This window comes from Humulus lupulus, chromosome 6 (assembly GCF_963169125.1).
Source record: "Humulus lupulus chromosome 6, drHumLupu1.1, whole genome shotgun sequence".
In the NCBI taxonomy this organism is placed as follows: domain Eukaryota; kingdom Viridiplantae; phylum Streptophyta; class Magnoliopsida; order Rosales; family Cannabaceae; genus Humulus; species Humulus lupulus.
The window spans coordinates 146,548,595-146,569,519 of NC_084798.1; the positions used below are offsets into that span (position 1 = coordinate 146,548,595).

Sequence of the window (20,925 nt, forward strand, 5' to 3'; positions counted from 1 at the left end):
GTGGCTGCCTTTGTGTATGAGAACTCAGAGAGATAGAGAGAGAAAACGTGAGAGATAGAGAAGGAGAAAAAAGATGGAAACTTATGTCAAATGCATTTTGGGAATGAAAGGGAATACTGAGATAAAAATGTAATGTTTTTTTAGCTTAATATTATTTTGACATAGGACCCCCTTTATGCATTAAAAATCAAATTTCCCTAAGGAAATTACCCTTTGTCTTTTCAAATGAAGATGCCAAATTATTCTCATTTTTTAGAGAATAATATAATAGATTACAACTAATTAAGGTTTTAAAGCTTGTATTGAATTTCACAATATCTCATATGAATATTTATCTTGCAACAATAATTTAAGTGGAAAAATAAGTAACGATTACATGCATCTTAAGAAAACTAATTAGTAAATTAACTTGTCAAGTAGTTGAAACACAGACAACTTCTTTCTTTCTCTAGAAACCAATTCAACCAATGAAGCCCAGGAATCAGGCTCAGGTTTAAATCCCAGTTCTACCAATCCAAGCAAGGCCATGGCTGCCTCTTCTACCATTCCTGCATTACAAAGGCGAAGTAGCAACTCATTTGAAGTTGCATAATGTGGGACAAACCCTCTTCCCAGCATCAAATCCAACAAGTCTGTTGCCTTTTTAAGATCATTCTGTTGACATAAGAAATTCAACAAAATTCTGTAACTTCCCTTGTTCAGATACACACCTTCGTAAGGAAGTTTTTCAAGCATTTCAAGGGATTCCTCAAATTTAGCTTCCCTACAGAGTCCTCCAAGTATCACGTTAAAGGTTACTACATCAGGCCTGCAATTTTTCTCTTTCATCTCTTTCAGCAAGTCCATAGCTTTATCTGTCCTTCCAACTCTACTGAAGCAATTAATCATAGTTGTATAGCAAATTTTGTCAGGTTTCAGACCAAAGTTTTTCATCTCATCAAAAACCTCTTCAGCTTCCACAAATCTTCTCCTCTTACAGAAACCATTTATCATGGCTGAGTAGTTGTATATATTTGGGTCGAATCCGTTGCTTTTCATGAACTCCATTATCTTCTTTGCCTTGTCAGTGTCACCTTTGCGGCAAAACCCATTAATCAAGACATTGTATGTCAGGGCATCAGGCAAGATTTGATCCTTTGAGATCATTTCCTCAAAAAGTTGGATTGCTTCTTTAAGTTTCCCACTTTCACAGAGACCATTTATCAAAGTTGAGTATGTAATCAGATTAGGATAAGAAATTTTGGCCACCTTCATTTCTTTCACAACCTCAAAGGCAGAGTCAATATCCCCTTTCTTGCAATGGTGCTTAACTAATATATTGAAAATGCAAGTATTTGGCTTCAAGTTAAGATTCTTCCTTGAATGCATGAGAAGCTGTCGAGCCAAATCAACTCGGTGCGCTTCAACTAGGATGTTGAGACAAGTACTGATGGCTTTTACTGAAGGCTTTTCCCGAACAATAGGTTGGATGGCATAGAATATCTCAAGCACTTTTTCATCCAAAGAGGACTTTGAAAATTGCTTCATGAGAGTCAGGAATATAGGCTCATGAATTTTGCAAGTTTCATAGGTCATCTGACGAAGAATTGTATCAACTGCCTGGAACTTCTTGGACATGGCAAGCTTGTGAAGTATAGTTGAATAGGTTGCATTGTTATGATTGAAACCATTCTGCTCTGAGACAGTGTTGAATATTTCCAATGCACGTTGTGGATCTTTCTCATTTATGATCAAGTTGATCGCAGTTTCGTGAGAAATGTATTTGGTTTTTCTCCGACCATCTATGGAAAAGGTTGCAAGATCGGTTGGAGGGTCTGGTTTTCGGGGACTGGGTTTTGAAAGCTGAAGGGGAGAGATCCATGGAACTGAAGAAGATGCTGCTAATGTTGAGTAAAAGAACCTGCACTGCAAAGCAGAAGTAACTCTCACTAGATTCATGAAAATTTGCTGATTGTTTTACAAAGCCTTGTCATCTGAAGAAGTTAAGAACCCGTTAGTAGAAAGACTATAGACAAGTTTAAACAACAGTAGAGGAAGACTTGGGAAAAAAACACACACACACACAACATCGGGATAAGGGGAAACAAATAAACCTTAGTACCCTAAACACAAAATTAGACCAGAAAGAAAAAGGAGAGGGGAGTGCAGAATTGGGCAAATTGTAGTCCAAACTGATCTCGACGAGATCCTTGAAAAAACGAAGTTTATTTAAACTCCGCAAACACAATAAACACAATATTAGGAAAGGAAAATTAGGGATAACAAAATCTGAGATAATCACAAGCTCACATAGACATTTTAACATACACTCGATGTTCGGGTAAAAAACAATAATTGCATATCATTCAACATACAGTTTCATCATCGTGCTACATTAGGTTCAGAGATCAATAATAATAATAATAAACGAAAACCAAAAAAATAGCAGCATAACAATAAAGTCTAAAGAATAAATCTACAAGTTTTCATCAAGTATTGCTTACTGAAAAAAGCTGTCACGCGAGTAGGGTGGTGGGAGGCTGGCCGACTGGATGATGAGAGATCTCACTCACGCTCAGCTCAGGCTTAAGCGTTTAGCACTGTCATTGGTAGTACTAGTAAGGACTCGTTAGGGCGGAACAGAGAATGAAAAAAGGATGGGTGACCGTTTTCTTTATATGTTTTAATTTTGAAAGGTTTTCCTTATGGTTTTGTAAAGGTAATAACTATGTTGTTTTATTTAGGTGTAGTTTTTTTTTTTAAGGGAAATTTGACGGTGGATACTTGATATTATATCATATTTCAGAACAGAAAATTAACAGACATCTCAAATATATACTATTTTATAAAATTTTAACTATTATGCCCCTTCTATTAGACTCTCATTCTCTCTCTCAAATTATCTCCCTCTACCAAGGCAGTCCCACCACTATCACTACTATTTTCTCATGGCTAGAAGCTCTTGTTTCTCTCTTTTCTCATTCTCTCTACCCTACCCTGACCATTCGAAAACAAAGAGTAAAAAAGAAACTCACAAATATTGATGCACCATTAATTAATTTTTGTAATCTACATAAAAAATTTAAGGATTTAAATATTCTAAACGTGTAGATCTCGAAAAAATATTAAAAGAAAAAAAAACAAAAACTAACATCTAAGCGAAAAGTTATACCTCGCCAAAATTTTCGTTAAACTTTAGCACAGAACATTGCATTTGCATCGTTTTTGGGCCAAAAAAATCAAGTTTTTTGTGGATGCATCGCATTTGCATCGTTTTTGGGTAAAAAAAAATTAAGACTTCATAAATGCATCGCAGAAGCATCACATTTGTATCGTTTTGGTCAAAAATTAAGTTTTCATGAGTGCATCACAGAAGCATGGCATTTGCATCGTTTTTTAGTGTTTAAAAATTAAGATTTTGTGCTTGCATCGCTTTTGCCCAAAAATCAAGATTGCATCTCTTTTGCAATGTTTTTGCGATGCATTCATGAAAACTTGATTCTTAGCCAAAAATGATGCGTATGCAATGTGTCACGGGCTGACATTTTGACAGCGGAAATGCCCATGCGGCACCTTGACTCCTCTGAGCCAAGGTCAACCTTCAAACCATTCGAATAACAATGGGCACATTTTTCGCGCGACCGTGTGCCTCTGCACACTTCCGTCTCTCGAACAACTCTCGCTGAGTCATGCTCTCAAGCATCTATGAGTGCAATCATGCATCAAGGCTATGTAGCCAAGACACTCACACTGTCCATAGGTTCTCACTATGGCATGGCAAATCCCAACACCGATGCTCACCCCGACATTCGCAAGTCAAAGTAGCATGTGTGGCTAAGAGCCAACACCAAGCTGACGTGCCAACACCTCCCATCATGTCCCACTCGATATTATCCGATTAGCTCACGTCACAGACCAAGGACTCCCATACGTCCATGGTCTAATCCTCAAGGCACCATATCATCATGCATGTTGGCAGGCCCTCGAGATTGGCTGCCAGACTAGTAGCACACACTGGACCTCTGTCCTACTCAAGCATAGTGCACCCTCCAATGTTTGCATGCTAACAAGTCCCACGAATGACTTCCCGTGCCCTCTCGTGTCGAGATTCATGGCCATGGCGCACCGCGACATCTCTCGAAGGTTTGGGCCACGTTCCATGCAAGCGGCATCCCGGCAAGCCAAGGGAACCGTACCCTTAAACCTCTGGCAGCACACTTCGACGCACTACCGGGGCAGCCCGGTAATGTCCATGAGTACTCCTACTCATGGAGACATATGAGTCCCCTCGTGGACCTCATATGCCCGCCCTACTAGTCCTCCCAACTAGTAGTAGCTCACTTGACGCACCTACACCAGGGGGTGGTGGAGAGCTGACACCAGGTGCTCCCCCTACAAAGAGCCTTCTGAGCTTTTAGCCTTCTACCAGGAACATATATGATTTTTGCTTGGGAGACATATTTGGCTTCCAGCTCTCCAATTCTCCGAATCTCCCAAATCTGATCATACCATTGTGTTCATTGACCCTTCAATATGGAACCTACCAAGTCTCGTCCATTTCTGGGCAATATTGAAGATATTTACGAAAATGCCACTGCCGTACAAACTAGGCATCAGCATGCTCACTAGCCTGCACCCTCGAGTGCGCATCTGACCAAGCGCCATCCTAGCTTGTAACATGCCCTCAAGGTCGGCATGCTACACAATGCTTATGCGATGCATCCAAAAAAACTTGTATTTTAAAATAAAAATAATTAATATATTTTTAAAATAAAAACTAAGTAAACGTGCATATATATATATATACTAGATACAAGCAACGTGCAATATGCACGTTTGCTTAGTTTTACTTATAGACTTTATTAATTATTTTTATTAAATTTATATTAATGTCATATATAAATTTTGAAATAAATATCATAGTTTAATTAAATAATTTATTTATTTTTGTTTAAGTTTATGTTTGTTGTGACAACAAGATATTATATATTATATGTTTAATGTAATATTAAATATTATAAGTAGATTTTAAATTTAAGTTTCTTGCTAGATTTAAAAAAAAAACAATTTGTTGCTAAATCACAATAGATTATATTATATGTTTAATATGATATTATTATAATAAGTGAGTTTAAGTTTAGTTAAATTTTATTTAAGTTATAAAATGTATGATTTTATTATTTTTAAATAATTATCATTGTAAAATATCTCAAAAATATCATTTTTTTAGTTTTAATTATTTATTTTATTTTATTTAAGTTTAAGTATTTACAAACTACCGTTAAATATAAGAATATTCTGTTAAATACAATAATATTCTGTTAAAGTTAACATTAAATAAATAAAAATCCGTTAAAACCAAAAAATTTCATTATTTACAGACTTATTATATAGAAGAGATACGGTTGAGATGACTTAAATTTTATACGTAATTAAAGGCTTAGATTTAAGGGTTGTAGAAAAAAACGAGAGCACATTTGACTATCACTACACCAAATACCCATTTCCATAACACATGAATATAATAGAAATGAAAAAGAGTTATGGTAAATGTTATGTATGTAGCAAAATAAAAAGGCGGTAATATTTTGGGAGCCCGCCACTCATACATTTTTTTTCAGAAAAAATCACACCAATTTCGGACTCACCATTTTCTTCTTCGGCTAAGCAAAGTCCGAACACTATCTTCGGTTTCATCATCCCTGCTTCAAATCTGAGCTCACATCTCCTCCATCCCTCATATCTCCTCCATCTCTCTCTCGTCTTTCTCTATCTCTCTGTCAGTAGGGTTCCATTCGTTGGGTTGTTTCACTCCTCTTCGGTCTTGGCAAGCCAGGTAAGGATATATAGTTTTAGGTGTTATTGATCTGGGTCATTGGTTTTTTATGCTAATCGAGCTTAATTTGGGAATAAATCTAATGGGTTGTTTGATTTTCTGTTTCCCTCTACCTCTGGCCTCCCCCGACCTCTGCTCTCACACTCTCTCTCCATATTTCTCGGCAACGGACAGTCCAGCAAGTCGAGCAGCGGAGGAAGCAGAGCACCCACCGACGGCGACTTCTCCAACAGGCTCTCAGCTCACTCTCTCTGACTAGCAACGACGCAAGAAGGGACTCCTCCAACAGGTTCTGTCAGCTCTCTTCTTTCTTTGTGTCTTGGACAGAATTAACTGGTCATAGCGAATTGAGATGGATGTGAATATCTTGTTTTGAAGCGTGGTTTGATTTTTTCTATGTAATTTTCTTCAGTCAAATTTTCCTTACATATAATACAAAAAAATTTCTTAGAGTGTCCCTCAATAATCTGCAAATTTGTTTCCTTCTTCGTCCACCCCTCCTCTCTGTATATATACTATAAGAACATAGGCTAAATATTAGATAAATGTAATTTGTAGCAATGGTATGTCGAGTATCCCGACGAAGGTCCATGGTATGAATTGTTGGTCATTCCACTTCGTTTTGAGCTACTTTGTTCAATCATGATCCCCATATCAATTAAGGTATCCTTCTGTATAAAAATGTGTGAGAAACTGTGGTACATAAATCATTATAAGAATAAAAGACACAGCAATGCTTTTGTTAACAAAAGTTAGAATTTCTCTGTTTGAAAGCGGTTGATAGTCTCTAGTGTAAACTGTTATATCTTTGGCAGGTGTCCCTTGACCTTGTGAAGAGCTTGTATGCAAAGTTTATTGATTGGGATGATAAAATGATTGACCATGAGACTATTACTGTAACGACCCAAAATTACTAATAAGGCTTAAGGACCTTGATTAGTGTGCCGGGAGGGCATAATTGGAGGTTATGTGAATCAATAGTGTGAGAATGCACGTTTATGAGTATTGGGTGAGCATGCGGGCCCTGTTCGACTGGTAAGGGCTTAATCGTAATTTTGGCCCGTTAGGGCATAAACATAATTGTGTGTGATAAATTGTTGAGACCACATTATTATGTGGATAGGTAGATATATATATGTACGTGAAATATGTGAGGACCACATTATTATGTGGATAAATATGCAGCTGGTGACTTGGGGCGATCCTAGGGAGCTAGTTAGCAGGAAAGTCACAACGAGGCTTAATGCTGGACTTTAGGCAAGTCAGGGGTACTTTAAGTATCGTGTGGTGATTTGGATTATCGGGTGATGAAAATAAATATATGGAGATATATTTAAGGTTAGAATGTTTAGGCGGGAGTACTGGGGAATTTTACTATTTTGCCCTCGGGGACGTTTCCGGTACCCCAAGCTTTGGGATTAGTCTAACAACTTAAGGATATACTTGGAAAGACTTAGAAAATACTAGATAGAAATGTAAACCGACCTTCAGTCTTCTCTCCCTTCTCTCTCTTTCCTCTCCCTCTTAAGGAAGAAAAAAACTCTGATTTTGTAAAAGGAAACCAACCGATTTCTGGGAATTGAAGGGGATAAGCCAGAGGATTAGCTCAGGAACTAATCAAGGACTGGAGTAGAGCCAAGGTAAGCATTGATTTTTGCTCTGTGGTTGGGAACTTTAAGAAAAATGGCTGAGTTTTGAATATTTGTGGTTTTGGCATTTAGGGTGGAATTTGAGGCTGGAACTTTGAAGCTAGGTCAGGGAAACTTGAGGAGAGGTGGTACTGAAGCTAAGGTAAGTTTCAATTTAAAGTTTAATGGTCGAATTCTGGAAATTCCATGGCTGGTTTTGAGTTTGTGGGTTTGAAATTTCAGAAGTTGGAATTGGGATTTTGGTGAGTCTTAGGCTGGATTTTTGGTTGGGTTGTGTTGTCTAAATCATTCTAATGTTGTTATTATTAATTGGTTTTGAGTTGGGGGCTTTGGGATGGCTTAAGGTGAGGTTTAGAGATTGAAAATGGTGGTTTTTTCTGGGTTCGAAGGGTCGGGCCGCGGCATGGTTCTTGGTGAGCCGCGGCCCTTCAAGGTTGTGACATGCTGAGGAAGGAGGGCGGGCCGCGGCATGGTCCAAGCAATGCCGCGGCCCTTACCTGTTTTTGTGCCCATGGAGGGTTATGTCAGGGGCCATGCCGCGGCATGGATAGCCCATGCCGCGGCGCTTAAGGGATTTTAGGATTTTGAGAATTTAGGCATGGGAATTTAACCTAGGGTGCTCGGGGTTGAGTCTTTTACCATATTTGGTGAAGTTCAATGTTCCGAGGACTAGAACTTGGTTTAGAAGCTCATTTAAGATTGTTAATGGTATCCTTTATCTTGGTTGTGACTAGGTGGTAAGCTAGGGCTCGGGGATCGGATCGCGCTCAAGGAGCATCGCTCATAACTAGCTCGTTTGAAAGCCAAAGGTAAGAAAGCTGCACCTGAGTATGTGGTTAGGTTGGGACTAAGTGTTCCCTATGTTTGTATGCATTGTTATGTGAATGTGATTAACCATGTGGACACGATGGGACTAAGAGCTCCCAACATTTGTATATCATGTCGTGAGATGGTGTTATTATGCCATGGGACATGCGATTACCGGCCTAAGGGTGTCGGAATCAATATTTGCGCACTGGGGCGCGGCTCGGCCACTGGGAGCTGAGGCAGCTTATTTTTCACTGAGCTCGGTTAAGCTGGCCAAAGTCAGTGAGTATTACACTGGGGGCGGCCCTAATGAGCCGAAGACAGTGTGTTAAATAGAGGGTACGACTAAGGGCGCCAACCCTGAATGTTATTTGATGGATATGATAACTTACTGATTATACATGTGAATATTGTGTTATGGATATAGTTGGTTGACTGTCTGGATGACAACTGTTATCACTATTTGGATAAATGTTATGAAATATTGAATTCTTGGTTGAGCTTTGTGAAATATTTGATAAGTGTTGCTGATCTTGCTATGTTATTATGCTTTCTTGCTGGGCCTTGGCTCACGGGTGCTACGTGGTGCAGGTAAAGGCAAGGGTAGGCTGAATCGACCATGAGTTGGAGAGCTCTGGGGGCGAGGTGTACATCGTCAGCTGCTCGGCTTCCACGGTCGAGAAATTGTACAGGAACGGAAACCTAAAATGTATATTTTGCCATTAGAGTGGCTTGAACTATTTGTAATTTCTAGAATTTGTTGTAACTAAGACATCTAAACCCTATTTTGAGTCTCCAAGTATTAGACCATCGTTTTTAATGAAAATAGCCTGTTTGTGACCAAAATCTTTTTATTCCTACTCTGATAATGGTATAGAGTCTACACTTTGTCTGAATGACTTGATTAGCAAGTCTTGCACTATTTTAAACACACAGTGTAACGGCCTTGGTTATCCAGGGCGTTACAATTACTCCAGCCCATGCAACAAAGTGAGTGTAATTGGTATTGTAGTAATTGTCAATGCTTCACCCCCCCCCCCCCCCCCCCTTTTTGAATATATGCATATGAGGTTTATATAATATGTGGCAGTACAGCAATCAGCGAGGACTTGGGCCAGGTTGAGTACATTTTGACTGACAAAACTTGTAACGACCCAAATTCACTAATAAGGCTTAAGGGCCTTGATTAGTGTGCCGGGAGGGCATGATGGGAATTATGTGTGATTATTATGATTAAGATGCATGATTATGATTTTAAGCATGTTATATGACTATGTGAATTATATTATGTGATAATTATGATGTGTGAATTGTACCGCGTGGGTGCTGTGATACCAACGTGATGCACGTGCCGAGACAGTCCTAGGAAACTAGATAATGGTAACTGGTGATTTGGTAACCTGCGTAGCTATTAGTAACCATAGAGAGTAACAGGTTTTATGGGGAAAGTGGTAGAATTGCAAAGCTGGTGAAAAGACAAGTATGGCCTTGAGGTTTAGTTAGGAAGGGGTATCAGTGGAAGGGTAGAACAGTCATATGGTAGGATAAATGATCATTAGCTGAAGGGAAAATATGATATACGTATAACACTTGGAGAAATGGGTTTATGCTGAAATTGGGGACCTAGAGGAAGAGCAAACCTAAGAAGAAGAAGGGAGAAACTGAATTTAGCTTTTGGAAGAAGAATTTAAGGGTGATTGAAGTTGTCAAGCAAGCTTAGATCAAGGATATTCAGAGGTAAGATCTTGATTATGATATATCCAAGTTTTAAGTCTGAAATTTTAGATAATGAATGTGAATTGAGGCAAGTTGGTGGCTGGTTTTATGTAATTTCATAATTGGGAAATCAAGGGGGAAGGAGGTTTAGAGCTGGAGGTTGGACTCATCATTAAAGGTAAGGTCTCTGTGTGTTTATTAGGCTTGTTTCTGTTAAGGTATAGGGAGTTTGGAGTGTGGTTTGTGTTTGAGTTCAAGCTGTTCTTAATTTTCTGGTTTGAGTTGTTAAGTGTGAAATTCAAGAGTGAATTTTAGGATTGAAGGTGTGAGTGAGCTTGGGCATGATGTTTTTGGGTTGTTGTGAGGTTTATTAAGGGTATGAAGTTGGTTTTGGGACTTAGGATAGAGTTTGGGGTGATTTGGAGAGGTTGGAGCTCGGGAAAATGCGAAGGAAAAACCCAGAATTCTGGGCTGCGAAGGCGTGCCGCGGCACGGGTTTTGTGTGCCGCGGCTTGGAGTCTCTGACTGATGAGTGCCGCGACACAAGGCTAATTTCAGAGTGTCACTTTTGGCAATTTTTGGCCTTCGCTCCGGGGGTTCGGGGGGATGTCTCCAGGGTGTTGTTCTAAGGTTTTGGTGGTTCCGAGAGTGTGGGTTAGGTTCCGGGAAGGTAGTCTTGGATTGGTTAATGACAAAGAATATTATATTTGTGTTGTGATTAGGACTTTGGAGAGGCTTGGAGTAGAGGACCGTGCTTGTGGCTACGTGGCATCGGAAACCAGTGAATTGAAAGGTAAGAAAACTGCACCCGAATGTATGATTGTGATGGGACTAAGTGCTCCCGAGAGTTGTATTGTGTCATCGTTGGTATTATGCCAAGGGACACGTACAAGCGATCTAAGAGTACCGTTCATGATTTTAGCGCACGGGGCGCGAATTGGCCATTGGAAACCAGAAACAATAGGTTAACAGAGGGAGCAGCCAGTGAGCGCTAGCCCTGGTAACATCTGTGTTTTATGTATTTTGAGCTGAGATGCTTAGTATGTGGTATACTTGAATGATGATATACCTGAATTTATGAGATGCTATATGAGTAATTGACTTGATTGCTAGTTGTTCATGCTCTGTTATTGCTGTGTTTTCTTGCTGGGCCTTGGCTCACGGGTGCTTCGTGGTGCAGGTAAGGGCAAGAGCAAGCTGGACCAGGCCTGAGGTGGAGAGCTCCGAGGTGAAATGTACATAGCCAGCCGTTCGATCACCATGGTCGAGGAGTGTGTCAGGACAGAGATTACCTAACTGCTCATTTTGCCTTAGTATGGCTGTTAATGTACTCAAACTTTGTAACTTTTGTAAATGGCTTTTGTAACGACCCAATTTGCTAATAAGGCTTAAGGGCCTTGATTAGCGTGCCAGGAGGGCACGATGGGATTTATGTGTGATTTTATGAGTTAAATGCATGGTTATGATTTAAAGCATGTTATATGACTATTTGTTTATCTGAGATGCATGACTATCTATATTAGTATGCATGTAGGCCCGGGTCGTGTTGGAAGGGCATAATTGTAATTGTGGCCATGATTGGGCATAACTGTATTGATAAGTGTTGATTGTTGAGACCACAGTGGTATGTGGGTGTATCTGTGCTTTGTGACTCGAGGCGATCCCAGTGAGCAGGCTAGCGGAAAGTCATGACGGGAATTTATACCCGGCTCGGGGCGAGCCTGGGGGTATGGACAGGAATTCAGAGAATAGATTGAGATGTGTCTTGATGATGGGGAATATTTATTTGGTGGTTTATCAGGTGTTGGAAAGCAACGGGGAAATATTAGAGACACTTGAGGAATAGCGGGAATTGGGTAAAATGACTAAAATGACCCTATTTGGACAAAAGGAATTAGAGTTAATAGGAAGGGCGTTTTGGTCATTTGGCTTTTAAAGATAGGTTTTATGAGGCTTTACACTTAGTGGGATTTATAGAGAGTGTTGGCTGTGGAGAGAAAGAAAGAAATGAAAGAAAAAGGAAAGAAAGAAAAGAGAGAAAAACAGATGGGTTTTTGAAGGGATCGGTTTGGGGTTCTAGCACCTCTTCTCTTCAAATTTCTTGGGGCAAAGCCTAGTGGAGAGCAAGGATAGGCTGAGCATCAAGGATCTTGGGTTATACTTGAAGATTTGGCAAGAACACATCAATGTTTGAGGTAAGTTTTAGAGTTTTCAGTTTTGGGTTTTGACTGGTTTGGGCTGTGTATCTAAGCTGGATTGATGGGAATCTTAGGGGATTTCTGGGCAAGCTTTGAGGGAGAGCAAGCTAAGGAGGCCTAGGGTTGAATCAAGGTCGAAATTTGCAGCAATGGTAAGAATTCTAAGCCTTTAACTTGTTGATTGACTGAATTTCTGAGTTTAGGGTTGTTCATGGTAGATTTTGGGATTTGGGATAAATGATCTTGGAATTTGAGGATTTGGGATGCTTGGGATGAATGGAGAGTGTTCATAAGCTTGATTTTGAGTTTGGTAAAGATTTGGGGAAGTTTGGTTTGAGATTGGTGGAAAGAAATCGCAGAAATGCGATTTTGGGATTTCTGGGCTGCAACTAGCGCTACAGCGCTAGTCAGTGGGCGCTGTAGCGCTAGTCCCTGTTTCTGGGGGGGTGCATTCTGCTTGTAGCGCTACAGCGCCCTCTTTAGAGCGCTGTAGCACTGCACTGTTCACAGAGGGGAATTTTTGACTTTTGATGATGGATTTTGACATAGGGTTCGGGGCTTGTTTCCGCCACTTTGTTTTGGGGATTTGGGACTTCCCGGGGGCTCGGGATTGGTCCCGAGGCTAGGTATTCGGACTTGGGGTTCGGTGTTGACTTTGACCTATGTTTGTGCCTAGGTGCGCGCTAAGGCTCGGGTGGGATCGTGCTCAAGGAGTCAGGTGATCTAAGCTATTGATTGGAAAGGTAAGAAAACTATAACACCCGTAGGATAGGGCGTGGGCCCATAGTGTGATTGCCGGGCATGGCCCTATATTGCATGTTGCATGATGAAATGATTGCAGGGCATGGCCCCAGATTGTGTTGTGTGCAAATGTTTAACCTTAAATGAATCATGATGTGTGTGAATGATTATTTCAAATGTACTATATGTGTGATTATGATGAAATGAGCGGCCGTGGGCCGAGTACGGCGTAAGCCGGGGCGGCCGTGGGCCGAAAGTAACACCTAGCACATGGGATGCTATATTCAGGGTGGGACCCAAGGGATACATGAGTTATCCTCGCGGTGAGAGCCGATACCCCAGGCTTCGGTAAGGCTCTGGGGCGGCTTGGCCGTGTTTGCTTAGTCTAATGATTGACTTGTTTATTGTGGATTATCTGTTATGATAAACTGTATACATTGCATATGTTATGTTCTGCATGAGTTTTCTTGCTGGGCTTCGGCTCACGGGTGCTCCGTGTTGCAGGTAGGGCAAAGACTGAGTCAACCAACCATGAGTACGGAGAGCGTGAAGCGACGCGTACATGTTTGGCCTGCCCGACTGCTTTGGTTGGGGGTTTATTCGAAAATGGCTGTAATAATCTATGATTTTATGATTAAACAACTGTAACCTTATTTCAAGATGTAATCAGTTTTCAAACCTTATTTTGGGATCCCAAATGTTTAATAATAGAAGTTTTAATGAAATGATGCATTTTCAAAGATTACAGCCTTAACTTTTAATTAGTCACACTTTTGTTTCAAAACCTCGGTTAGCGAGTCCATTGCACACTGTTTTGCCTTAAAAACTCACTTAGTAACGGCTCTAAGGAAGTAGGGCGTTACAACTTGGTATCAGAGCGAGCCAAGGTTTATTGGTTCTGGAGATCGACCGAACATGTACGCTCGCTGTCAGTGACAAGCTCGACTCAGGGTTGGTTGGTATGAATGATTAATATGCTTGAATATATGTTTGATTGCCCTGTTTGCCTGCTTATCTATATGGAGCATGAGAAATGAGTTGACATATGCAGGAGATGCTGTTGGGCTGAGCCCTTGATTATTGCATGTTGAGATTGATGCATGCTGAATAATACTATTATGCATATGGATGAATATTAGCATAATGGTTCGCATATTGAGTGTATGTGGTTAATTTTCTGGATTAAATTCATATGTTATATCTGTATATTGGCTTGTATGAAGCATGATGAGCATGGATATACTTAGTGATGTTAAATCTGGTAGCTAAATGTATATCATTGTGGATTTGAACTAGTATATGCTTGTGTGTGCATTATACCTGTGGATATTTGGACCTAGTGGTGGTTTGGTTCAGAGTAGGAACCACAGAGTTCAGGAGTTGGTCGGTTTTGACAGATGAACTCGAGTTGTTGGTTCCTAGAAGGGTTTATGGACCTGATATTGTGTTGAAAGAGGGATTCTAGATATAAGTTGGAGTTGAGATCTCTAGTTGTCCCTGAAAGTAGCAGCAGAGGGTCACTAGTGTGTGAGTAAGCTGTGGAGTTTGTTAGTTGAGATGAGGTAGAAGAACAGCGGATTCTCTGGGGAAATAGCTGATTTCGAGGTTCTAACAGTAAGGTTACCAGTGTTGGTTTACTGTGAAGTATGGACAGACAAGGGTACTGTATGAAAGGCTTAAAGGGTATTATCCTCGGGTGTTGAGGAGAGTACAGGCTGACAAGGAAATTATCAATAGACGGGCAGAGTTAATTTCACCCTTGGTTAAGTGGATGAGAAATCCCGATTAGAGGGCTGCGTTAAATGTTGAAGCAGAGAGATGCCTGGATTTGGTACTCGGGATGAGGTACTGACTCAATGGGTTGGGAAGAACCTAGATGATGATTGTTAGAAAGGATTATAAGACATGATTAGAACCGTGGAGACGGGCAAATGTTTAAGTCTGGTTTGGACTGTTAGGGGTAACGACAGCGTAGATCAATGGGTTTGGTGAATTGGATAGTTCATTTCGGAAATTCATACAGATGGATGTATCTGGGATTGGTGGCGACCCATTTAAGGGCATGAGATCTGGAATAGCCTAAGGCATTTGGGCTGCTTTGAGGAAAGAGTTTTTGTCTGCATGTGGATGGCGGAGAGGGCCATATTGTTTGAGGAACTGATGGTTGATGTATAGAGCATGAGTGCTAGAGCCGCAAGGGCGGTGCTTCCTTGATGAAATTAGTAAAGATAGATTCGTGATAATCAAGTTGAAAGAACCCCGGATAGTGTTGTGGCTTTTGGATTGCCAAGAAAAAGGGGAAAAGTCTGACTGATAAGACGGTACTTTTGTTGATAGAACGCAGCGAGGTCGGATTCTCAATTTTGAGGTACAAGGACTCCAGGCAGTGCTTGGGCACCTAGATTGAGATTGGAAAGAAGCCTGATCGAAAAGGTAGTTATCGAGATGGCGACAGGAACCAGGAGGTTAATTGGTATGCACATGAGGAAGAGGATGCCACCTGAGAGGAGGTCAGGTGAGGGCATGACTTCTACGTAGAATGACTCGAGATGTTAGGATGGATTTCCCATGGTGCGGGAAACGGAGAACTGGAATGCATCGATACATTCGAGGTTCGAGGCTGAGTCCTCAAGGATGAGTATCTAACTGACGAGCTTATGCTTTGGACAGGTAACGAACTGGAAGGGCTCGGTGTTGAGAATGTTCCGAGAAGGAGATGGACATAGAGAGGTTGCCTCAAAGGTGCCATTTGAGAGGCCGAAGACAGTAATACTTATTGAGAAGGAATTAGAAACTCTGACAGATGGATCGTTGAGGATTTCATCTGGAGTACGTAAAGGAGACAGAGCTGATCAGTGGGGAAATTATGCAAGTATGTAAAGAAAGATTTAGGGGATACTTCAAGGTCAGACTACAGATAGGATTGGTATAAGGAATGTTGTAAAAGACGGTTTTGGCCGACAGAAAGTCTATTGAAGCGATCGAAGGAATCTGAGCCTGGGTAGCCAGTGTGCTATACTGCGGGGATTGTTGGCATCGTCGGGTTAGAACGAGAAGTACAATGTTGGGTACAAGAAAGGACGATGTCTCCAAGAGTGATCTATGACCTGGTTATTACCAGTTAGAAACCAAGGATAGAGACATTTCGGGAATTTGTCTAGTTTACACCAGGTAGGGTGTGAGGAGTTGGTAGCAGAGACTCTAGAATGGTTCAAGCTACCGCAGCATAGGTAAGTTCTTTAGGCAGAGAATGCATGAACGGTGTGGGCAAGTCCCCTTCAAGCTCACGAGCAGTGCATGTGGATTACTCCCAGACGGAAAAGGTGAGCAACTGATTATTATGCTGAAGACGTTAGTACCCAGAAGGCAGAGTCTGAGGTAAGGTTCTACGGAGTGTTAGTTGGGTGTCGTCAGGAGTTCTCAGATTGCAGCTGCAAGAAGAAAGGACAGGTAATAGAAGAATTGATCTGAAGCCGCAAAGAAGCTAATGAAGAGCGTCTGAAGAATTGAAGGCATAACAAGACTGATAAGCGCGTCATCTATTGCACAAGCACCTCCGGAGACGACTACATCAAAGATGAGAAGAACAGAAAAACTTGAGGTTAGACGGATTGAGTGGGGTCAAATCAGAAAGAATTCAGAAGACAAGGTAATATTTGATTGGTTACGGACCATGATGGAGTTTGTGTGTGTTATGATTAAATAAAGAGTGATGGCATAAAGGACTTGATCTATGATGAGGGCATGGACTTGTAGGGGTGCATCACGGATTATGCACGCCCAGGCGCATCTGGCGCGAGGTTGGATCGAACCTTGCGGGAGAAGAAAGAACGAACACAGTTGATACACTTGGAGCACTAAGTTGACAGTTATGGATATCATAAGATGCTTAAGTCTTGGGTATTAGTGAGAAAGGTTAACGTTGAGACACAGAGGTGGTGAAAAGTAACGGACAGATGATCAGTGTTTGAAATCCTCGATTGAGCGAGGGGAGTTATAATTGGAGACGGAACTCCTAGCGGTGAGGTGTGTGTCAGTCAGGGGATAGCGCCATAGACTGTAATAGAGTGGACAAGGCGACGACTGAGTTTGGCGTAACGTTAGTAGGTTTGATTAGCTGGTGAGGGTCACTGAGCTATGGAATCCGAAGTGTCAGCTTGGGTCGAAGCAGGGAAGAACCCTGCTAAGGTGGTACAAGTTAGGATACCAGGAATGGATGAAGGATCCAATTAGATTTGATTTATGAATGAGAATTCTGAATGGACATCATTCCACCTCCTAGGGTACGTCGTACCGAGAGGGTTAAGCGGGTGACAAGAACCTAGTGGTTTCCTTTGGACCCTGATGGGTTAGGTGATGTGGTGGTGCATCACAGGAATAGACCACTTTGGACCTTGAGTAAAGTGACTCGACATGAAAAGTATTAACTCGGTGGTTTGAGTTAATGTAGTGGTTCAAGTGATCTGGTAGCAGGGTAAAACGTCGATGATATGTAATTGAGACCCAAGAGTATTTTAAATTTTGGAATGGGTCTAGAGAACGAAAAGAGCAGAGTGGGAATCTGGGATTACCAGCGGATTGCAAGTGGAATGGCAGTCTGAAAGTTTATCAGACATCAACTGAATCGAGCGCTGAGTATGCAAAAACTTGAGATTTTAAGGGGAACGTTATCCCTGGTGAGTTAGCCGTGGTGGTAAATGTTGGCGTCTTGTTAAAGTAACATGACATAGGACATGGTAAGAGACGAAGGATAATGAATACTACTAGTTGGCATTGGTTCAGAGAGAAAGCCAGAGAGGTTGTTGGAATCCTTGAGGCAGGAGTGTCTGCATATTCGAAAGAATAAAGAGCTGGTAAATTGCTAAGTTTTGAGGAAATAAAGTTCCGGGAAGAAAGAGTTGCGTCTCTGCGTAATGATAGACGAGGATCTGTAAGGTGTTCAGAGAAAGAAGGGAGAGTTCTGATGCCTAATTCGGCATAAAATTCGGAAGTTGTACTAAGGGTTAGGCCGGCGGGGCCTACAAGCTAATCCCACCTAGTAGAGGTGACGACGTTTGAGTATCTCCGGAATCAGGATTAAGACAATGAATTGGTCATTGTAACCTAGGCAGACCCTGGGCTTCGGCAGGGTTGCGGTGTAACGAGAGGCTATCTAGAGTATGGCCGTTAGACAAGATCTTGAGAGGCAAGATTGTTACTCCTGTAAGACTGTTGTTGAAAAGTAAAGTAAAGGCGGTGGACCTTGGAAGTTATGGTCAAGAGCTGCGGGTTTATTGACTGATATGTTGGATAAATTTCGAGGACGAAATTTTTATGAGGAGGGGATAGTTGTAACGACCCAATTTGCTAATAAGGCTTAAGGGCCTTGATTAGCGTGCCAGGAGGGCACGATGGGATTTATGTGTGATTTTATGAGTTAAATGCATGGTTATGATTTAAAGCATGTTATATGACTATTTGTTTATCTGAGATGCATGACTATCTATATTAGTATGCATGTAGGCCCGGGTCGTGTTGGAAGGGCATAATTGTAATTGTGGCCATGATTGGGCATAACTGTATTGATAAGTGTTGATTGTTGAGACCACAGTGGTATGTGGGTGTATCTGTGCTTTGTGACTCGAGGCGATCCCAGTGAGCAGGCTAGCGGAAAGTCATGACGGGAATTTATACCCGGCTCGGGGCGAGCCTGGGGGTATGGACAGGAATTCAGAGAATAGATTGAGATGTGTCTTGATGATGGGGAATATTTATTTGGTGGTTTATCAGGTGTTGGAAAGCAACGGGGAAATATTAGAGACACTTGAGGAATAGCGGGAATTGGGTAAAATGACTAAAATGACCCTATTTGGACAAAAGGAATTAGAGTTAATAGGAAGGGCGTTTTGGTCATTTGGCTTTTAAAGATAGGTTTTATGAGGCTTTACACTTAGTGGGATTTATAGAGAGTGTTGGCTGTGGAGAGAAAGAAAGAAATGAAAGAAAAAGGAAAGAAAGAAAAGAGAGAAAAACAGATGGGTTTTTGAAGGGATCGGTTTGGGGTTCTAGCACCTCTTCTCTTCAAATTTCTTGGGGAAAAGCCTAGTGGAGAGCAAGGATAGGCTGAGCATCAAGGATCTTGGGTTAGACTTGAAGATTTGGCAAGAACACATCAATGTTTGAGGTAAGTTTTAGAGTTTTCAGTTTTGGGTTTTGACTGGTTTGGGCTGTGTATCTAAGCTGGATTGATGGGAATCTTAGGGGATTTCTGGGCAAGCTTTGAGGGAGAGCAAGCTAAGGAGGCCTAGGGTTGAATCAAGGTCGAAATTTGCAGCAATGGTAAGAATTCTAAGCCTTTAACTTGTTGATTGACTGAATTTCTGAGTTTAGGGATGTTCATGGTAGATTTTGGGATTCGGGATAAATGATCTTGGAATTTGAGGATTTGGGATGCTTGGGATGAATGGAGAGTGTTCATAAGCTTGATTTTGAGTTTGGTAAAGATTTGGGGAAGTTTGGTTTGAGATTGGTGGAAAGAAATCGCAGAAATGCGATTTTGGGATTTCTGGGCTGCAACTAGCGCTAGTCAGTGGGCGCTGTAGCGCTAGTCCCTGTTTCTGGGGGGGTGCATTCTGCTTGTAGCGCTACAGCGCCCTCTTTAGAGCGCTGTAGCGCTGCACTGTTCACAGAGGGGAATTTTTGAGTTTTGATGATGGATTTTGACCTAGGGTTCGGGGCTTGTTTCCGCCACTTTGTTTTGGGGATTTGGGACTTCCCGGGGGCTCGGGATTGGTCCCGAGGCTAGGTATTCGGACTTGGGGTTCGGTGTTGACTTTGACCTATGTTTGTGCCTAGGTGCGCGCTAAGGCTCGGGTGGGATCGTGCTCAAGGAGTCAGGTGATCTAAGCTATTGATTGGAAAGGTAAGAAAACTATAACACCCGTAGGATAGGGCGTGGGCCCATAGTGTGATTGCCGGGCATGGCCCTATATTGCATGTTGCATGATGAAATGATTGCAGGGCATGGCCCCAGATTGTGTTGTGTTCAAATGTTTAACCTTAAAGGAATCATGATGTGTGTGAATGATTATTTCAAATGTACTATATGTGTGATTATGATGAAATGAGCGGCCGTGGGCCGAGTACGGCGTAAGCCGGGGCGGCCGTGGGCCGAGTACGGCATAAGCCGGGGCGGCCGTGGGCCGAAAGTAACACCTAGCACATGGGATGCAATATTCAGGGTGGGACCCAAGGGATACATGAGTTATCCTCGCGGTGAGAGCCGATACCCCAGGCTTCGGTAAGGCTCTGGGGCGGCTTGGCCGTGTTTGCTTAGTCTAATGATTGACTTGTTTATTGTGGATTATCTGTTATGATAAACTGTATACATTGCATATGTTATGTTCTGCATGAGTTTTCTTGCTGGGCTTCGGCTCACGGGTGCTCCGTGTTGCAGGTAGGGCAAAGACTGAGTCAACCAACCATGAGTACGGAGAGCGTGAAGCGACGCGTACATGTTTGGCCTGCCCGACTGCTTTGGTTGGGGGTTTATTCGAAAATGGCTGTAATAATCTATGATTTTATGATTAAACAACTGTAACCTTATTTCAAGATGTAATCAGTTTTCAAACCTTATTTTGGGATCCCAAATGTTTAATAATAGAAGTTTTAATGAAATGATGCATTTTCAAAGATTACAGCCTTAACTTTTAATTAGTCACACTTTTGTTTCAAAACCTCGGTTAGCGAGTCCATTGCACACTGTTTTGCCTTAAAAACTCACTTAGTAACGGCTCTAAGGAAGTAGGGCGTTACAGCTTTTAAACTGTCATTTTTGGGATCCCATGTACATAAACAATGTTTATTAATGAGAACATAACTTTTGAGGCCAAAACGCTTTTAGCCCTAGTACCTCTACTGTTTCAGAACATGTTTTTACTTTTACGACTTGATTAGCAAGTCTGACACTTTATAAACACACAGTGTAGCGGTCTTGGCTATCCAGGGCGTTACAACTTGG

General features: G+C 41.6%; 1 protein-coding gene across 1 annotated transcript; it reads right to left on the reverse strand.

Annotated features, from left to right (window-relative positions):
• Window positions 1-282: 282 nt before the first annotated feature.
• Window positions 283-2,673, reverse strand: LOC133782589 (pentatricopeptide repeat-containing protein At5g18475-like). The gene is made up of 2 exons (XM_062221920.1): window positions 2,484-2,673; window positions 283-1,973 (listed from the first exon to the last, which is right to left on the reverse strand). Exon 2 carries the CDS (start codon window positions 1,936-1,938, stop codon window positions 397-399), a length of 1,542 nt encoding a protein of 513 aa, XP_062077904.1. The 5' UTR covers window positions 1,939-1,973; window positions 2,484-2,673; the 3' UTR covers window positions 283-396.
• Between the last annotated feature and the right edge of the window lie 18,252 nt (window positions 2,674-20,925).

Bases quoted from the DNA above. Each gene is read 5' to 3' on its own strand.
- LOC133782589 (XM_062221920.1), bottom strand. From the start codon at position 1,938: ATGAATCTAGTGAGAGTTACTTCTGCTTTGCAGTGCAGGTTCTTTTAC.